Consider the following 18,454-nt stretch of genomic DNA (forward strand, 5'->3'; position numbering starts at 1 on the left):
GCAGGACCTCCTATTCTAGCTCAATCCCTCCCACATACCACAATAAAGCAAACAAAAGTCCTAACCTTGTCAGTTTACAAACCTTTTCAAACTAGCGTGGTTGACACTGGCTGGTTTGATGGTGGAAAGCCCCAGAACAGGCATTCTGTGTATTCCTGGTGTATCACTTTTGCTCAAAGATTTGGGAAAATATTTTAATAAGAAACTGGGTTAAATTAAGGAGTAGAAGGCAAAATTAACATTTTAAACAAAAGATGAAATTCCAGGCTTCGAAGGAACTTTTTTCTTGCAGGAAGGGGGCCTCCCTATTTCAGAGTCCCATGTGGGTCTTCACTGGAGTTCTTCTGAGAAGAACACTTCTGTGGAAAAGTTTCAGCTGTGCTGGCCCTGTGCCTGGCCCTGGCTTGGGCTGACGCTCCCCAGAGGTATCGCTTTCTTGTTAATATCTCCTCACGTTTCTAAACTCACAGCTTGTCAGCGCCTGCGAAACCCGAGAGGTAATGCCAGGTTCCAGCTCGCTCTTTTCACAAGGGGAAACGGAGAATCAGCAACTTAAAAGGACTTGCCTGGGAAGCAGCTAGACTTCCCAGGTCAAAGCTCCTCTCAGCGTCCTTGGCAACACACTTCTCTTAATCCTGCTTTAACCCTTGGCCCCTTGATGTTTTGCAGAGAACCTCATCTCCCACCCACCCACTCCCAGCCCATTTCACCCTGCAGTTCCATCCTTGGGGGCTCTGCCTCTCCCCTGTAGTATCTGGCGCCCATGGCGGGGGTGCTTAGGAAAGTTTAGTGAGTTAATGACTGCTGACTCAAACAAATGCATCACAGTCCAGTCTACGGTCTGGTGAAGATGTAGTTGGATGGGGGTGAGGAATAATTTACTCCGCATCTCCCCATGCAGCCCACGGAGTCTGAGGTCAGGGTTGGAGGACTGGAACCGGCCTCAAGGGTGCAGAAGTGCCAACGCATGTTGGCAAGGGCAATCGCTTCTAGCCGCCCACGGTTGTCGGGCGGGCAAGCAGCCGAGCCGACAGGCTGGTGCAATCTCCCGCGCGCCTTGCATTGATCAAAAAGGGTTGAAACAGAAAACGCGAGGTGGAGCAACTGCTCATGAGCCGTGACTGCGAAGCACGACCAATGGGGGATGAGAGTCCCATTGCGCAAACCAATCAGCGCAGGGCCAGCGATAGTGCAGGCCGCTACTGGCGCCTCTCGGAACTGAAAGAGAGAGGAAAGTCTTCGCCAGACGCAAACTTGCGCTGCCCAATCGATAGGTCCTCTCCGGCTGACTCGCCGTCCCTGCAGCAGCACCATGGACTCCCTGATGCCGGTGGTCAACTTCGGACCCGGGCCTGCCAAGCTGCCGCGCTCCGTAAGTCCCGGGGAGCGCGCGCTAGGACGGCGCTCCAGGCGGGAGCAGGCGCGTTGGTGGCTGTGCATCCCTGCGTGGAGGGCTCGGATCCCCTCTACCCTCCCCGAGTCCCCTGAATACTCTGCATGAGTGTGCACGCCCAGTTCAGGATATGTCGCGGGTGGGCCTTTGGAAGAATACTTTGGAGAAGGAAACTTGAAGTTTGCTTGCTCAACTGCCCCTGGCGCCGGCTACTGGTGCGCCGCGTTCTGAGTTCTGCCCGCTGGGGACCTGCTGGCTCGCTGCTCAACACACCTGCAAACTCAGGCGCTGTGCCTTCAACCGGGTCGGACTGGGGGTGCGGCGGGAAAGAAAAAGTCTCAACTGTGCATTCGCCTTGCCCAGCAGTGCTGCGAGCCAGGCAGTGTTGAGTGGATGTGTGAATGGACATGGTGAATGAGTGGTGAATGGGGATCGTGTTAATTGGAGCGAAGTGTAAACTAGAGGCCCGTGCAAAACCCCTCGGGAGCAGTGTTGGCTTCAGCTAGCACTTGGAAACGTTGCTTTTCAAAAATTTAAGTTTGAAAGACTTCAGTACAGTCCAGCCTTTCCCTCTTTGCTTCTCAGAGACTCCACCCGTCCCTAAACCTATTTTTCTCTGCTCTGTTTCATGCATAGATTTTTCCTCCCTGTACTGGCGTGTACCCTAAAGGCATTCTAATATTCAAGCTCTGGTAGGCACTGGGCAGCTAGCCCAGTTCGCTTCATTTTGTTCTGGAGCAAATGAATGACTGAATTCTCCCCCGGGCCATTACCAGACCTTTCAAGTGCAAGTGTAACTCATTCCTTGCCTTCCCAGCCCCCAGCCGGGTTCCAGCTCCTTCCCTAACCTTCAATACCCACTCCCCCCACCCCCATTCTCCTCCCCATCCCCCAGCTGTGAAGGAGGCCTAGTCTCGAATGTGCCTTGGACGCGTTGACCAGCTGCCCCTGCTGTTACATTTTGCGTTTTCTAACCGGGATAACTCTGATAATACCTTGTAGCAACATGGGACATAGCCAAGTGCTTTTCAATTATCTATTGTTAAATAGAGTGGAAATATCCCTGGGCCAGAGCCTTCTCTGTGTTGTCCTAAGAAGAGAGAATTTTTATAATTGTAGACGGTAAAGAACATTTTGCTTTTCTCAGTGCTCATAGTAGCTGAGAGTACAGGGCTTACTTTTTTCTTAGTTATTGCAGTCTGTTATAGGTGAGATTCCCTGTCACAAATATGCAAAAATTTCTGCTACCCTCACTGGTTTTCGCCCTCCATGTTTTGGAATCTTTTTCATATTTGTTTCCTGTGTAATTTGTTCTGCATTTATTATAAAGATAATTGTTATTATTAATACAATTACTTATTATTTATCTTCCTGGAGGATTTATGCCTTCATATGTGCTCTCTAACCTGTGAGGGGGCAGCTGTTTCTATTTATGTGTTTTCTTGAGTTAGTTGAATTATAAAGATTAGAGAAGTTTTGCAAACTTTTTTTGGCTGTAACCATAATGAAAAATATATTTCACGAAGTGAGCAAGTACCTGCACATAATCAAAACAAAAAGTTTATGAAGTATTTAGCCTGATGACTACAACATACACAATTTTATATTCTATTCTTCTTTGGTCTATTCTAGTTCATTAAAAAAAATATTGGTTGTGATCCACAAAATTATTGCATTCTTCAGTTTGAAAAAAATAAACTTCACTTGATTAGAGGGGTATGCTTTTTGGGTAGAAGTCTTTAAAGCTTTTTATAATGATTTTGGTTATAAACCTTTATAGATGTTCTTTTCAGAGAATACTATAAGAAAATTCTATAAGAGGAAGGGAGTCTGAAAAGAAGTTCAAGGATGACTCTATCACAGATGTTTGTTTATACTAAAGAAAAGGATTCAGTATAAGTTTGTTTGATCAGCCAGTGCTAATGTGTCCAACAAAAACGATGACAAATTCTTAAGCCTCCTTTTTTTTTTGTCTAATTCTTTATTGCTGATATGTTTTTTCATACAAGTTGCGATCTAGTTTAGGTTATGTTATATGAGATCTTTAGCTGGTATATTTTAAGGCAACCTCCTTTGATGGCAAGATGCTTCTACAAAGTGTTTGTCTCACCTATTTTGTATACATTTTTAGAGCTTTTCTTTCTGATATTTTTACTTTATGGCAGTTCACTCATACTCAAAGATAGAGAGGGAATAATATAATGAAATTTATAGACCCAGCCAAGATTTAACAACTAAGGACATTTTGCTAATCTTGTTTCAGCACTCCCTCCCCTATACTCTCTTTCTCCCCTTCTGCTTCTAGATAAATTTTAAGCTAGTTCCAAATATTATGTCATTTCATTCCTGTAAACGCTGCAGCATGCATCTCCGATAAGGGCTTTCTATTCTTCTTACTGAAATGTGTATGAAAAATGTAGACGAAATAAGTACATATATGTGTGCGTGTGTGCATGCTAAGTTGCTTCAGTCGTGTCCAACTCTTTGAGACTCCATGGACTGTAACCTGCCAGGTTCCTCTGTCCATGGAATTCTCCAGGCCAGAATACTGGAGTGGGTTGCCATTTCATTCTCCAGGGAATGTTCCCCAACCCAGGGATTGAACCTGGGTCTCCTGCATTGCAGGCAGATTCTTTACCATCTGAGTCACCAGGGAGGCCCATATTAAAGTGTGTGTGTGTGTGTGTGTGTGTGTATACATATATATATAAATGAAATAGGTGTTTTTCTTTTTAGTGTGTAGTAATTTGCCTTTTTGGGAAAAATAACAATGAGGCACCTCTCTAGCAAGTAAGCTGTGTATTTGGGGGCAGTGGGTGGAGAATGAGCTTTGCCCTTCCCCGCCTTTCCTGGCACTGGAGGATTGGCCATAAGATGGGTCCACCTGTCCAGTTGCTCTTGTGAGGCAGAATGTGTTGATGGGATTGCAGTGATCTTACAAGATGGGTCAAAGGGCTGGACAGGGACATGCAGTTAAGTTCTTTTTTATCGACTCAGCTGAGATTCTTCACCTGCACACTGGGGATGAGACTATCACCTTCAGCGCTGTTGTTGAGGGGACGATCAGTACCCCCATGGGTGTATGTGTGTGTGCTAAGTCATTTGAGTCGTGCCTGACTCTGTGCAGCCCTATGGACTGTAGCCTGCCAGGTTCCTCTGTCCATGGGATTCTCCAGGCAAGAATACTGGAGTGGGTCTCCTCCTCCAGGGGATCTTCCCGACCCAGGGATTGAACCCATGCTTCTTGCATATCCTGCCTTGGCAGGGTGGTTCTTTACTACCAGCGCCACCTGGGAAGCATCCCAGCCTAGTCTTAATTCACAGCAAGTGCTTCCTACTTCCTGCCCAACCCACCCATTCCAGTGGACCAAAAAGATGGAAAATTGAGTTATCAGTTTAATTTGGACATAAATTATTTTTTGTTGGCCTCTATACCCAGAAATTTTTGTGCTTTTGCTTTCAGAGAGTGGCAAATGCAGTTGTGAGACTCGAAAATACAATTGTGAAGGGGACATTTTCTAGGGAATGAGATTTTCCCCAAAGTTATTCTTTAACTGATATTGACAGGTAAAGAATTGTTATTAGAAAACTTCCTACTTGATTTTTATTTTACCTTCAAGTGAGATTTTATCTCTAAATTTGTGCCTTTGGAAAAACTGTATCTTAGAATTGGTCATATTGCATAATTTCATAATCAACTTGAGTGTAAGTTGCATCATCGGGGTTCAGTGGGAACAGGCAGAGAGAGGGGATTGGCTGTGGCAGGGACAGATGCTTCCTCACAGACCCAGCGGGTGGAGCTTCTCCTTGCCCCTCCTCTTTTGCAGTCTGTGTGTCCAGACAGAGTTGTGCATAGCATATTGAAATCATCTTATTTTCTTATATTTTTTTTCCTAGGTGTTGCTAGAGATGCAAAAAGAATTATTAGACTACAAAGGAATTGGGATTAGTGTTCTTGGTAAGATTTACTTTTGGATGTTATGAATGTCCAGGATTTAAAGGGAACTAACTAAAATGCATCATGAAGCCTAAAATTTCTACTGGGTCTTCCCATAGGCATTTGTAGATGTATTTTTAAATTTTAATAACTTCTGTGGCATGTTTGATCAAAGCAATTTTGAAATCAACATAAATGCTGGTGAGGGGTTTATACATCTCAGCTTACAATTTCATAATCAGTTTTTGCTATACATAGGATCTGAGATAAAAAGATCCTATGCATTTGCATAATAGTGCCCAAACATTTATAATATTGTTTCACATTTCTTTTTACAGTTTTTGCTGTTCTTAGACATGAACTCATTGAATGTATAGAAGTATACAAGCCTTTTTTGGAAGATCTTGCATGTTAATAATTCCATTGTTTCTCTCCCCTCTGTTATTAGGAAAGATGACTTTTGAGTTCTAAAATGTACCTTTTAAAACTTTTAATTTTCTTTTTCTTTTTTGGTAGTTCCAGAGGCTACAGAGTATTAAAGAGATCATAGGGTTAACTTTGTGTGCTATTGCTATTGAATTTTGTTCCTTAATTTGAATTAAGTGACATGTGCTTAAATTTCTGTGAAGGGACAGCACAGTATGGTGTTTTGTGCTGTTGTCCTAAAGGGCAGCCTTTGCAAACAATTCTTGTTTGTGAGAAAGTGATGAGAAATCAGAGATTGAAGAATAAATTAGCAAATGGCTCAGTCAGTGACTATCGCCACTTGAAAAAAAATCATTCTGCTGTGACAATAAAGTTAAAATGTTTGCAGTTTGAAAATCAGTTTGGATTTTCTCTTAAAATGTGTGGTCCATCATTTGTATGCAATATAACTGACATTTCACTTTATTATTTTATTTGCAAATTTTGTAGTTACATCTTCAATAACTTTTGTTCCTTTGGTTTTGAACTGGAATATTTTTCTTATTTTTCCTTCCACAGAAATGAGCCACAGGTCATCAGATTTTTCTAAGATTATCAACAACACAGAGAACCTTGTACGGGAATTGTTGTAAGTATAAAATTTTGAAGACAAAGTTGTGTTATTCTTGTTTGGTAATCCATATACGTAGGTGTATGTTGCATTACTACATTCTGCTATGTGTTCAGAATATTTCATTCTTAAAAGTCATCTTTTTAAGATTCTTTTAAAAGATCTTTTTAAAGATTCTCCCAGATTCACTAGATCAGTACATAATGCTTTTAATTTGATCCTCATCCTGCATTCGTGTGTTTATTTTTATTTTATGTGGTTTTTCCAAAGATTTGAAATCATTATATCTGGGAAGGATTTTTCAGCACTGTGGAAGTTAAATTGGATTAGAAGGGATTTAAATGACAAGTGGTCAGCATAATTAATTGTAATTTAGTTCACTGGCTTTTAAATTATGGGCCTCATACAATCTGTCAGAATCACCTCTTGGGAGAGATACAAAAAAAATTCAAGTGCTGGGACCCACCCAGACTTGTCAAATCACAGCCTCTTTAGAAACTTCATTCTTAACAGACTCTTTGGGCAATTTTAAGGGTTATGAACTCTGGGAACTGCTCCTCAAATGAATTCTCTTAGTTATCTGCACTGCTTTTCTTACCTAGAGGAAACTATATTCTTAAATAGATTGCTGCTTTAAGCTACAGTTTTATGCATTATATACTCACATAGACATACAAATATGGTCACCTTAAAAACAAAATACTTGTTTGTTTTCTGCTCATAACACTGGTGCATGTTCATGGTGAGAAGCTTAGGGAAAAAACTCACAAATTTAACTGGAATTGTCCATAACCCTACCAGTCAAGAATAATCATTGTTAAAGTTTTAGGGTTCATCCTTGCATTATTTCATTAACAAAATTGGGTTTGTACTAATTGTGTAATAACTGGCTCTTTAAATTGCCTTAATAAAATGCCTTAGATGGGGCAGACTTAGTGACATTTTCTGAGGAGTGTTAGAAGCCCACCACAATGTGCAGGTCAGAGGCACTCATCATCTGTTTGGCAGCACGCGGGGCTGCCTGCTGGGTCCCCATTATGTTCATGGAGCAATCTTGTCCTTCATGAATGCTTGGAATGTTGGCCGGAGAGATGTGCCATGTGACCCACAGAGCTGTGAGCCTCTCCAGCCTGGACTTCTGGCTCAATGTATGGGCCAATTCCTTTGGACCCCTGTACCCAGACCTCTGGTGTCCTTCCATCCAGTTCTTGGCCTTGTTAACTGCATCTGAATAACATAAACCTGGAATCCTGCTTTGGGCTGCTGTCCTCCCAGCTGCCAAGAACCTAGTAGTTAGAGCCTCCCAAGGCTTGTCTGCTCCGCTATTCTCTGGAGCCCTGGAGATAGGCAGCCATGGCTCAGAACCAGATACATGCACACCATACCACCTGCTGGTGAGCCCAAGACCCTCTCACATTGCCCAGCTCTTTGCTGCTTTCCTTAAGCCTCTTTTCTGGAGCTCTGTCGCCTGGCTGTTTGCCTTCTGCATAACCTGTTCCTAAGCTCTGACATTGCTCAAAAGCTCGGGTCCAGTTTCCATGGTCTGTGGCTATGCCAATCATCATCTTAATTTTCCATGCTGGAATCAAATCATTTCACTCTTAATCTCAATATATATGGAGTAGGTGAAACATGCTTAGGTCTAAAGCGTTATGGAAGATCCTTCTCCACTGTTCACCTGATTCGTAGCATGGACCAGCACATATATACTTTTAGGACTTTTGGTTGCAAGTGAGAAACCCAACTCTTGGCTTAAGTAAATAAATAAATAAATAAATGTATTACTTCATAGGACAGAAAAGTGCAGGAGCTCACATGTTGTAAAGAAGGTCTTTTCCTGTGTCTCCTGGATCTGCTTTTTTATGTGTTTGCTTTATCAGATGGCCACCAGTGGTTGCAGATTTAGCTCCTACAAGTTCTTTCCCTCAATAGAAACAGCTTCTCTTTTCTAGAAGTTTGGATCCAAGATTTCAGAACCAAACCCCACTGACTGGCGTGGGTCATGTGCTCATCCCCTGGAGCTGGGATTGGGCACCCTTGAACCAGCTGGATTGAGAGTGGTATCCAATGCTTCCCTAAAGGAACAGCAGGGTGTTGCTAAGATTCTGTTGAAACAGTAACCATAGGCTTTCAACGTGAAAAGTGAGTGAAGGTGTTAGTCATTCAGTCATGTCCGACTCTTTGCGACCCCATGCACTGTACCCTGCCAGGCTCCCCTTCCATGAAGTTCTCCAGGCAAGAATACTCGAGTGGGTAGCCATTCCCTTGTCCAGAGGATCTTCCCAACCCAGGGATCAAACCCAGGTCTCCTGCGTTGCGGGCAGATTCTTTACCGTCTGAGCCACCAGGGAAGCCCAGACTTCCACTGTGGGGCCCAGTAAATATCTGTGCAAGAAATTGAGTAGATAAATGACTGATGTGGGGAAGGCAGAGGGGGGGCTTTACCATTGTGCTTACTGTGTGTCCACCCCAGGGTTAAGTGCTGGAAGAGCATCACTCACTGTCAATCTTTGACCCTGTTTACTGTCACCTCTGCTTCTGCCCAGAGCCATTCCAGACAACTACAAAGTGATTTTTGTACAAGGAGGTGGGTGTGGCCAGTTCAGTGCTGTCCCCTTAAACCTGATTGGCCTGAAAGCAGGAAGATGTGCTGACTATGTGGTGACAGGATCCTGGTCAGCTAAGGCTGCAGAAGAAGCCAAGAAGTTCGGAACTGTGAATATCGTCCATCCCAAACTTGGGAGTTACACGAGTAAGTGCTGGTAGCTGAGCTGGTCTGTGAAATGCTGGCCAGTGGGTGATCCCTCCTTAGCTAGCAGGTTACCCCTGCCCTGGGCAATTCTTTCTTCCCCTGTTTGATACTATTTAGATTGGCTGCCTGTTCCTGTTAAGATTACTAACTGGCTGCTGCAGAAAGAGTGATTCTAGGCTGTTGTGTGCATGCCTGCTCAGTGGCTTCAGTTGTGTCCGACTCTTTGCAACCCCATGGACTATAGCCCACCAGGCTCTCTGTCTATGGGATTCTCCTGGCAGGAATACTGGCATGGGTTGCCATTTCCCTCTCCACCTGGGCTGCTAACTTAGTTGCAAAACCCAGGGGCTGGGCTGGCTTTAGGTATGGCTTAATCAAGGGCCCCCCTACAGTGAGGGGACTTCTCCTGGTCCTGGCGTCTCCCTCTGTCTCTTCCACAGTCAGGAAAGCTGCCCCCTCATTTTTAGAAGATGGCTGCAGCTGCTCATTGCCTTATATTCTCCCAAGTTTCAATGCCTCTGCTCAAACATTCCCAGTAACAGTCTCATGTCTCCTGTGTCCCATTCCAAATCAGTCAAGTGGCCTTGCCTGAATTGCATTCTCCCTTCAGGGCTGTGGGTAGAATTGGTTCTACTGGAATCACATGAGCTGAGAGTGAGGGAGACTGGCACCCAAAGGGCACTGTCTGTGGACCTAGGATGTTGGAAGCTGGGTGACAAGGAAAAACCCAAATACCTACCACACCATTCTTGAAGATTATTTGCCCCCAGTAGAAGTCAAAGGAATGAGATGGAGCATCCTTTTAGACACTGGTGGTGATTGTAATACTAGATGAATAGGATGCCTTTTACTTGTGAACGCTCTGGGATCAGTCTTCCCCTGCTAGGCGAGGGCTGTCGTACCTGGTGGACTCCCGTCTCCCTAAGGGAAGAGGGGAGGAAACGTGGAGTCCCTAACTTGTCTCCTGTGATAGAAATTCCAGATCCGAGCACCTGGACCCTCAACCCGGATGCCTCCTATGTGTATTACTGCGCCAATGAGACTGTGCATGGAGTGGAGTTTGACTTTATCCCTGATGTCAAGGGAGCAGTGCTGGTCTGCGACATGTCCTCAAACTTCCTGTCCAGGCCAGTGGATGTTTCCAAGGTAAAGCCTGAAAGAGGCCTGGGTCAGGCGGAACCCAGTTTGGTTTTTCTAAGGACATTTTAACATATACTAGGACAGAGAAAGGCCGACCTTGGTTGTCAGAATATTTACATCCGGACCTTCACAGCCCTTTGTTGACAGTTGCCTCACAGGGTCCTACTTGATTCCTTGGGGAATTCACCTGCCTTTGAGGGTGGCTTTTAGAATTTTTTTTCATTGACACCTTGGGAATTTCTTGCTGTTGTCAAGGGAAGATATGCATTATCCAAACTTGGGGGGCTATGAAGGAGCCCTGCCTTACCTTGTTAGCCACCCCAGCACCAAGAGCATCCATAGGACATGAGATTCCCAGGTGGATCTCCAGGGTGGGCAGTGGGAGAGGCACCCACCGTTACACAACATGGGGGGCAGGGGTTAGGAGGGTGATATCTGTAAGGAAGTTAAAACAAACTAAGTGGTAGTGTGCCTTTAAAAAAATTCTGGTAAAATATACTTATTATAAAATTGACAGTTTTAATGATTTATAAGCATACAGTTCAGTGTCATTAAGTACATATACATGATTGTACAATCCTCATCACCATCTGTCTCCAGGACTTTTTCTTCCCACTGAAACTCTGTCCCCATTAAACAATAACCCCAGTCCTTCCTCCCCCTAGTCACTGGCAACCACTATTCGCTATATAATTTTTTTAGTCTCTGTGAATTTGACTGGTTTAGATAACCTCACATCAGTGGAGTCATGCGATATTTGTCCTTTCATGTCTAGCTTGTTTTCACTGAGCATAATGTTCTCAGGGTTCACCCTTGTGGTAGCATGTCAGAACTCCATTTCTTTTTAGGCCAAGTAATATTCTGTTGTGTGAATATATACATTTTGTTTATAGCCTACTTTTTATTTTCACTTACCATACACTGGCAATTCTAAACAATGCCAATTGTAAAAATACCTCTTCCTGTTGGGCCAGGCTATCCCCCTCCTCCCATGTGGGATGCTGCTGAATTTTCCTAAAGGGTTCATGGGGAGACATGGAAGAAGGTTCTATATCTTACATGGAAATTGTCCCAAAGTACATTAAACATCTCTTTTTCTGAATTTTTTTCTCTCTTGGGCAGCTTGTTTCATTTCTCAGTGTCTTCTGATTGTCCCTTTATACAAATATAAATAGATTAAAAAATTGGTTTCTTTAGGTCACCAAGGACAGCAGCCTTATTTTAAAGATGGGTTTGGAGGTAGAAAAGAGATGTAATAGAGTGAATAGGAATAGATACAAGGTCTTCACAGTGGTGGGCTTGGGCTGGCCTCTTCATGGGGAGAAGGACCAGGCAGATTCATAATCTGCAGGCTCTAAACTCACAAGTATTGATTTGCTGTCCAGATAGAGATTCCTTTAGAAAAGGGAATTTGCTCTGAACAGGATTAAAATTGAGTTACTTCCTCATAAAAACTGTGTTTTAGAAAGAGATTGGGGAATTTGACATACATTTATGAAAGATGACCAAGTATGTTTAAAATAGCACGTTTTCTCTTTGGCAGTTTGGTGTGATTTTTGCTGGTGCCCAGAAGAATGTTGGCTCTGCAGGGGTCACGGTGGTGATTGTCCGAGACGACCTGCTGGGGTTTGCCCTCAAAGAGTGCCCCTCGGTCCTGGATTACAAAGTGCAGGCTGGAAATAACTCCCTGTACAACACACCTCCCTGTTTCAGGTAACTCCAGGGTGTGGCTTGGGGACCAGGGAAGGAGGGGGTCTCAGCATTTCCCATCAATACTATGTGACTTTCTGAAGCTGGACATGATTCTGTGAATTGGTAACCTAATCGCCCAGATGTCCTTCAGGATTCTCTGCCCAGCTCACCTCTTCCTCATCCTCCTCTGTGCACTGTCTGATCAGCTTTCCTTGCCTTTCTTTTTTGGGGTGTTTCTGTTTGGTCTTGGTAGCCTTGGTGGTTCACCATTAGCCCAAAAGCTTTCTCCACATGAAGTGTCGTGCCTGCATCTCAAACAAGCAGTGCAACTTTAGAGAAGAACTTTCAAAGGCTGGGCTACCTGCCTTTTTCATTCCCTAGCTGGGCCTGCTTGAAGCCCACGGCTTGGCATTGGACACACTGGCTGGAACAAACACTTCTCTGTTTTTCACCCAGTCTGCAGGGGTCCTGTTAGCCTGGCTTCCTGTTAATCCTAGTCAGAGTCTGCATTATAGCACATTTGGGGAAAGTAAGGCTATTCCACCTTATGGTCTTTTAACTCTCAGACTCAGGCAGTTGGTGAAAATCTTTGTGACACCTAAAATTTAGCCTGATAAGTTTTATTACTAGCAATCTGTGTGAGTTTAGGCAAGTTGCTTAATCTATTTGTGTATCTGGTGTCTCCAAGAGTAATTAGTTGTTGATAAAGATTGGATGATTAAAATATGTGTCTAAAATATGCTTGGGGGCTTCCCTTGTAGCTGTCAGTAAAGTATCTGCCTGCAATGCAGAAGACCTGGGTTCAATCCCTGGGTCGGGAAGATCCCCTGGAGAAGGACATGGCAACCCATTCCAGCATTCTTGCCTGGAGAATCCCATGGACAGAGGAGCCTGTAGTGTCTAAACCTCTACCACCAAACTGTGCTTAGTGAATGCCTGGCTCTCAGTGGCTTATAAATGTTAGTGCTGTATTATTGTTTACCAGCAGGGATAAGAGCCAGAGTTTATAGATTATCTTATCTTTCCAGGGCATCTATGATGTAAATAGTGATGCATATGACCCACTTAATCTCCCAAGCACCCTAGGAGATAGGTACTCTAATTGTTATTCCCATTTTGCAAGTGAAGAAGCCAAAGCCATACTTCTAGGAAGTGGCGTGAATTTGAACCCAGGCGGTCTAACTTGAAAGCCTGGATAAGTACAGCTGGTGCCTTCATGCTCTTCAACAGCAAAATGACCAGTGTGGGTTTGTGTTGGAAGGGTCCCATCTCTGGAGAATAGATGGCTGTTGGAGTCCTGCTCTTTGAAGTTTTTCAGTGATGGTGGATGCTCTCATAACAGAGCATATGAAGAGGTGCTCGGGCCAGTGCAGGCCTTGGCTACATGGGGGCTGAGGCTTTGTTAGCGGTCTCCCTCCGAGGCGCTGCCTGTGGGAAAGATACTTCTTCCATATAATTTACCACAGGAAGAAAAGAGCTTTTTCCACAGCTGGAATGCTGATGGAAATTGTTGCTGGTTTTCTGCGTAGCTCATGTAGGCTGCAGCAGCTCTTCTTTCTGTGTCCCCTGCTTCCCTCAGGCAATGGAGGTGTCCGGTATTTTCTCCTGGTCACCTGTCAACCGCACTCTGTCTCACTCCGGTTGAAAGTGCTTCTGAAGTGCCTGGTGGGGATTGCGGGGCAGGGCTGAACCTGTCTTGCCCACTTGTCTTGTCTCTGGGGTTTCTGGTAGTGGACAAACCAGTAACCACTGGCCAGCTGGGAAAGGAGCCTTATTGTGCTGAGCAGTACTGGACAGCTGGGTCCCCTGGGGAAGGGGCTCTGGAGCCAGGCCACACCGTGGCAGGAGGTGCTGGGAGGCGTTCAGTCCTTACCTGTTAGAACAAACAGCCAGGGTCTGGTCTCGGGCGCATGAGTCTTTCAGGCAGAGGCAGAGACCACTGAGGCTCTGGGAGCAAGAAAGTGTGTGGGGCCGGGAAAGCCCTGGCCCTGGATGTGCCCTGAAGGCCAGCAGTTCTGATCAGAGCATAGACTGGGGGAGCAGGATGAGCTGTCTTTCCCTCTGGCACCTTCTCTATGTGAGTGAGTGACCTTGAAATCAATTTTTTTTTAATGTAATGAATATGTTAAAATGCAGCCTGTTAATATTAAAAGTCAGCAGAAATAGTGAGTTAGCAGGTGAGTCTGTCTAATGGGAAATAAAAATGTCTGGAGTCAGACCTGGGGGAGGCACTGAGAGAAAGTCCTTCTTGAATGACTCACAGAGGGTCATTACCCTGCCAGCGCCTGTGCAGGCCTCCGCCCCAGGCGTTGACCAGTAAGGTGTGCAGGGCCAACCTGGTCACCTGGGGGCAGGGGCACAGGCGGGGGAGGGCAGACACTCCCTGCCTGGAGGCTTTCTGCCTAAGGAGGGAGCTGAGCCAGACACACAGAAACAAGGGGAGAAAAAGAGCAAGGTTTCTTCTCCAGACAAATCAGGATAGTGAAAACTGAGACCATCTCAGGGCAGTACTGACAATAAGATTTGATCAGAATTGCATATAGCTGATTCACTTTGTTGTACAACAGAAACTAACACAACACTGTAAAGCAGTTACACGCCAATTAAAAAAAGAGAGAATCATATAAATGTGGAGGTCAAAAGAGATTGGGTTAAATTCTGACCCAGGACACCCCTTGGTGTCTTGGATTCTTTTACTCTAAAAGAAGAGAAAAGGAAAAACAGTAAACATCTGTGTGACTGAGCAGTTACTTACAGTCTATGACTTGAAAAACTAAGATTTCATTTGGTGTATTTTTAAGATTAGAAAATTGTAGTTCTCCCAGTGAGAACAAGCATCGAATGGAGAGAGGAGGATTTGTGCATGACACCCTCCCCAGGCCTGGCTGTGAGCTGATAAGGCACCCAGAACAGTTCAGAACTTTGTATCACGTGGAAGTCCTTGAAAATGTCCCAAGTTAAAAAAGAAGCTCTTTTTTTTTCTAATAAAATTAGAGCCAAGTGACCAGAGGCCCTGGGAAGTTTGTTTGAACTGAACTGGACAACTGGCCTTCACATAATTGCCTGTAACCCTGAGCAGTGAATTGGGGTGGAATAAAGGACCATGTGGAAATTCTGTTTAACACTAAGCCCAGTTTGTGGACAAGCAAACAGATTCCTAAACTTCCCTTCTAACCCTATAAGGCAGATTTACTTCCCATGACTAACGGGACCTGTAAGTATAAATTCGTTTTATCTATCGTATGAAGTAGCTAATGAGAAACAAAATATTCCCCACTAACCCAGGCCATCCTTCTTATCAGGATGGGAATGTGGGCCTGCCCAGGAGGCTTAGTCCTTCAGAACAGCCAGGGAGCGTTTCCAGGGCTTTCTGGGGTGCTTTTCTAATCCCTAGTGCCCAAAAAGCATTTTGTATTGCTTAGAAAAGTTAACACAAGATCTTGGCAAAGACTTCTGAGGCGAAACTACTGCTAACTGCTTGCTGTGCAGGGCAGATGCAAATAGAGCCATATATTTAATTATGCAAATGAAATGTTACCATACTGGCTGCTCTGTGAATTCTTTTTCCACCCAGCAATGTACTGTGAACACGGCTGTGTCAGGACAAATGCTTGCCTTTTTTACCCTTTGAATTGCGGTGTGATATTCCAGAGAATGGATCTGCTGTGATTTATATAGTCATTTAACGCACAGGCTTAGACAGTACACTTACACTGTGTGAAAAGAAAGTGAAAATGTTAGTCCCTCGGTGGTGTCCAACTCTGCAACCCCACGGACTGACTGTAGCTCTCCAGGCTCCTCTGTCCATGGATTTTTTCCAGGCAAGAATATTGGAGTGGGTTGCCATTCCCTTCTCCAGGGGATCTTCCCAACCCAGAGATCAAACCTGGGTTTCCTGCATTGCAGTTGGATTCTTTACAGTCTGAGCCACCAGGGAAGCCCAATCTGGTGGCATTTTAGAAGTGAAGACAATATATCAGTTAAAAGTGATACCCTGGTTAGTGGGGAGAATGGAGACCAAGTTGCAAGGCTGCATAAGCGTCTTAGGACCCCTGTGTTTTGAAGATTTCGGATGGTGTGGGAGTGGAAGCGTGTGTTAGCTATGCATTAGAGGTTCCAGCTGAGTCATGAGGCCAGACATCCTTCCACTTCTGGGGCATCTGGTCTCCAGGAGAACTCGTTTCCTGCCAAGCCATCTGCCTTACACTGAGGCTTTGTAGACGGAAGCTAAGGGTGCTAGTTCTGGGCGGCTTGTAAAACGGGTGGGTTCTCTGCTGACTGTGCTGCTCAGATCTCATTAGGATTAGCCAGGAGCATGCGCAGTGAGTCTGGGTATGGGGCTGAGCCACACACCAAGAGGGAAGTGTGTGGGTGCTGAGGTCTGGCTGGGACCATGGACCTGGTCTGAGCCTTTGCTGCAGCCTTGATTTGATGACTGAAATAGCAGCTTGGGAACCCTGGGAAAACAGCTGCAGTGAGAAGTGAAGCCCAGTCACCAAAATGTACTGTTGAACAGGCAGGACTCACAGGTGACTCTGCTGGGATCATGTGGCAGGGTGGGTTTATGTGGTTCCTGGGGGAACGAGCAGTTTGGGGTTAGATGGAAATTCTAGAGCATCTTACGGGAAAGTGGGAGAACACCTTATCTGGAACACACGTGTGAGCTGTTATGCCCCTGCAGCCGCTGCTCTTGGCACCTGTGTTGGAGCTGTGGTGCCAGCCTGATCGCCCCACTGGCAGGTGAGATAGTGGCTGAGGGTCTGGAGCCCTTTTGTTATTGTGCAAAGAGCTGAGCCTTTGGAATCAGACCAGCTGGGGTTGGAATCTTGCTTTATCAGCTACTTGTTGGATGTAAAATTCATGCAGAGTCAAGCTCTCTGAGCCTGTTTCCTCATCTGTAAAATAAGATAATGGCAGCTCTGGCCTCAGACTTTTTTTGATCAGTAAAAGGGCGCCTAGCCTGCTGAATGGTGCTTGCCTCCCCTTGCTTTCTTCTTTCTCCTCTGCCCCTCTGATTTCTCAGTCTTTATCCAGAGAGCTTCAGCTGAGGCTGGAAACACCCAGCGGCTGATTTCTGTTTTGAGATCCCTCCCCTCTGGCCCTGGACACCATTTCTCATTCCTTCCAGGGCCATCTGGGGAGCCCGCTGGGGAAGCTTCTGGAGGAGCCATTGCATGGTTCTGGGTACAGGCCATTCTCTGCCCAGTGGCCCTGGGCAGCCCCACATTGGCTTCTGCTACCTTCTGGGGGTAGAAATACCAGAGTTCCCCAGCCACCTGGAGGCAATGAAGGAGCCAGTCAGTATCTTGGGCTTCCCTGGGACCAGCTTCTTGTGTGTCTTCCCCTCCCCACCCTGTCACAGTGTTAATAAACGAGGCAGCAGCTATGTTGGGGGGGTCCGCACCCCAGACCTTCACTGGACCTAGACACCCAGCAACTAAGTCTACACAAATTCCTCTGGGGAACCTTTGTCCCCCCTCGTAGAGAGGGCATAGCTGGCCTTCTCCATTTTCCCAGATCGAGCTGTGTCTTTTCCACAGAAGACCTCTGTTCCTGCCCTGTGGGCTTTCAGGGAGGAGCACACGGAGCCCTCAGCACCATTTTATTTTTCATTTTTCGGTTGTGCCATGTGCCATGTGGGATCTTAGTTCCCCAGCCAGGGAGGCAACCTGTGCCCCCTGGACTGAAAGCTTGGAGGCTGAACCACTGGACCACCAGGGAAGTCCCCTCAGCAGTTTTTTTTTTTCTTTTTAAAGAAATTTTTTCTCTTTTAAAACTAATTTGTCTAATGGTGTCTTTAAGTCTATTTTAGTACAGCTTTAGTTTGCTCAGATGTCTTGTTATTTGTGCAAAGCTGATCTAAATGGATGCATGTATTTTTTCACTCTTTATTTTAGCATCTATGTCATGGGCTTGGTCCTGGAGTGGATTAAGAACAACGGTGGGGCAGCAGCCATGGAGAAACTTAGCTCCATCAAATCGCAAATGATTTATGATATTATTGATAATTCGCAAGGATTCTATGTGTAAGTGGATGGTTTTTATCTCACATTTTGCCTATTGTGACTTAAAAAATGTGTTTATGCTGTGTTGGTTTTGGAACATGGATGCAGCCATCTTTCTGTGAGACATTGAAGTCCCCAGGAGCGTGAGGCACGTGAATTTTCCCTCCTGCATCTCCACGCCAGGAATACCGGGCTTTAGGACCTGTCTCCCACTGGTGGTGAAATTGCTTACACTGCATACCCCTGTCTCCCCACCACCCCCTCTCTGTCCCTGGGGACAAAACATGAACATGCTAGAAGGTCTCAGCTTTGTCTCAGGACTCCACTGGAGACCCTTGGTATAAGCACCCACTCCTGACCTCTCTGGGATGTTTACCCTTTTAGAAAAGTTTACTCTTTCCCTTTCAGATCAGATCAGTTGCTCATTCGTGTCCAACTCTTTGTGACCCCATGAATCGCAGCACACCAGGCCTCCCTGTCCATCACCAACTCCCGGAGT

At 45.3% G+C, this 18,454-nt stretch overlaps 1 protein-coding gene across 2 annotated transcripts in view; it reads left to right on the top strand.

Annotated features, from left to right (window-relative positions):
- Positions 1–1,194: 1,194 nt before the first annotated feature.
- PSAT1 (phosphoserine aminotransferase 1) overlaps positions 1,195–18,454 on the top strand; it is a 28,556-nt gene continuing 11,296 nt past the window's right edge. Inside the window, exons 1-7 of one of the 2 annotated variants that reach the window (XM_006074417.4) lie at positions 1,199–1,372; positions 5,291–5,351; positions 6,315–6,384; positions 8,913–9,118; positions 10,092–10,264; positions 11,802–11,971; positions 17,848–17,976. In XM_006074417.4, coding sequence (XP_006074479.1) covers positions 1,313–1,372; positions 5,291–5,351; positions 6,315–6,384; positions 8,913–9,118; positions 10,092–10,264; positions 11,802–11,971; positions 17,848–17,976 — 869 coding nt within the window. In that variant the 5' untranslated portion in view covers positions 1,199–1,312. Of the gene's footprint in view, positions 1,373–5,290; positions 5,352–6,314; positions 6,385–8,912; positions 9,119–10,091; positions 10,265–11,801; positions 11,972–17,847; positions 17,977–18,454 lie in introns of both variants that reach the window. The other variant, XM_045165069.1, reaches the window with a different exon arrangement.

The sequence above is a fragment of the Bubalus bubalis genome, chromosome 3, assembly GCF_019923935.1.
Source record: "Bubalus bubalis isolate 160015118507 breed Murrah chromosome 3, NDDB_SH_1, whole genome shotgun sequence".
In the NCBI taxonomy this organism is placed as follows: domain Eukaryota; kingdom Metazoa; phylum Chordata; class Mammalia; order Artiodactyla; family Bovidae; genus Bubalus; species Bubalus bubalis.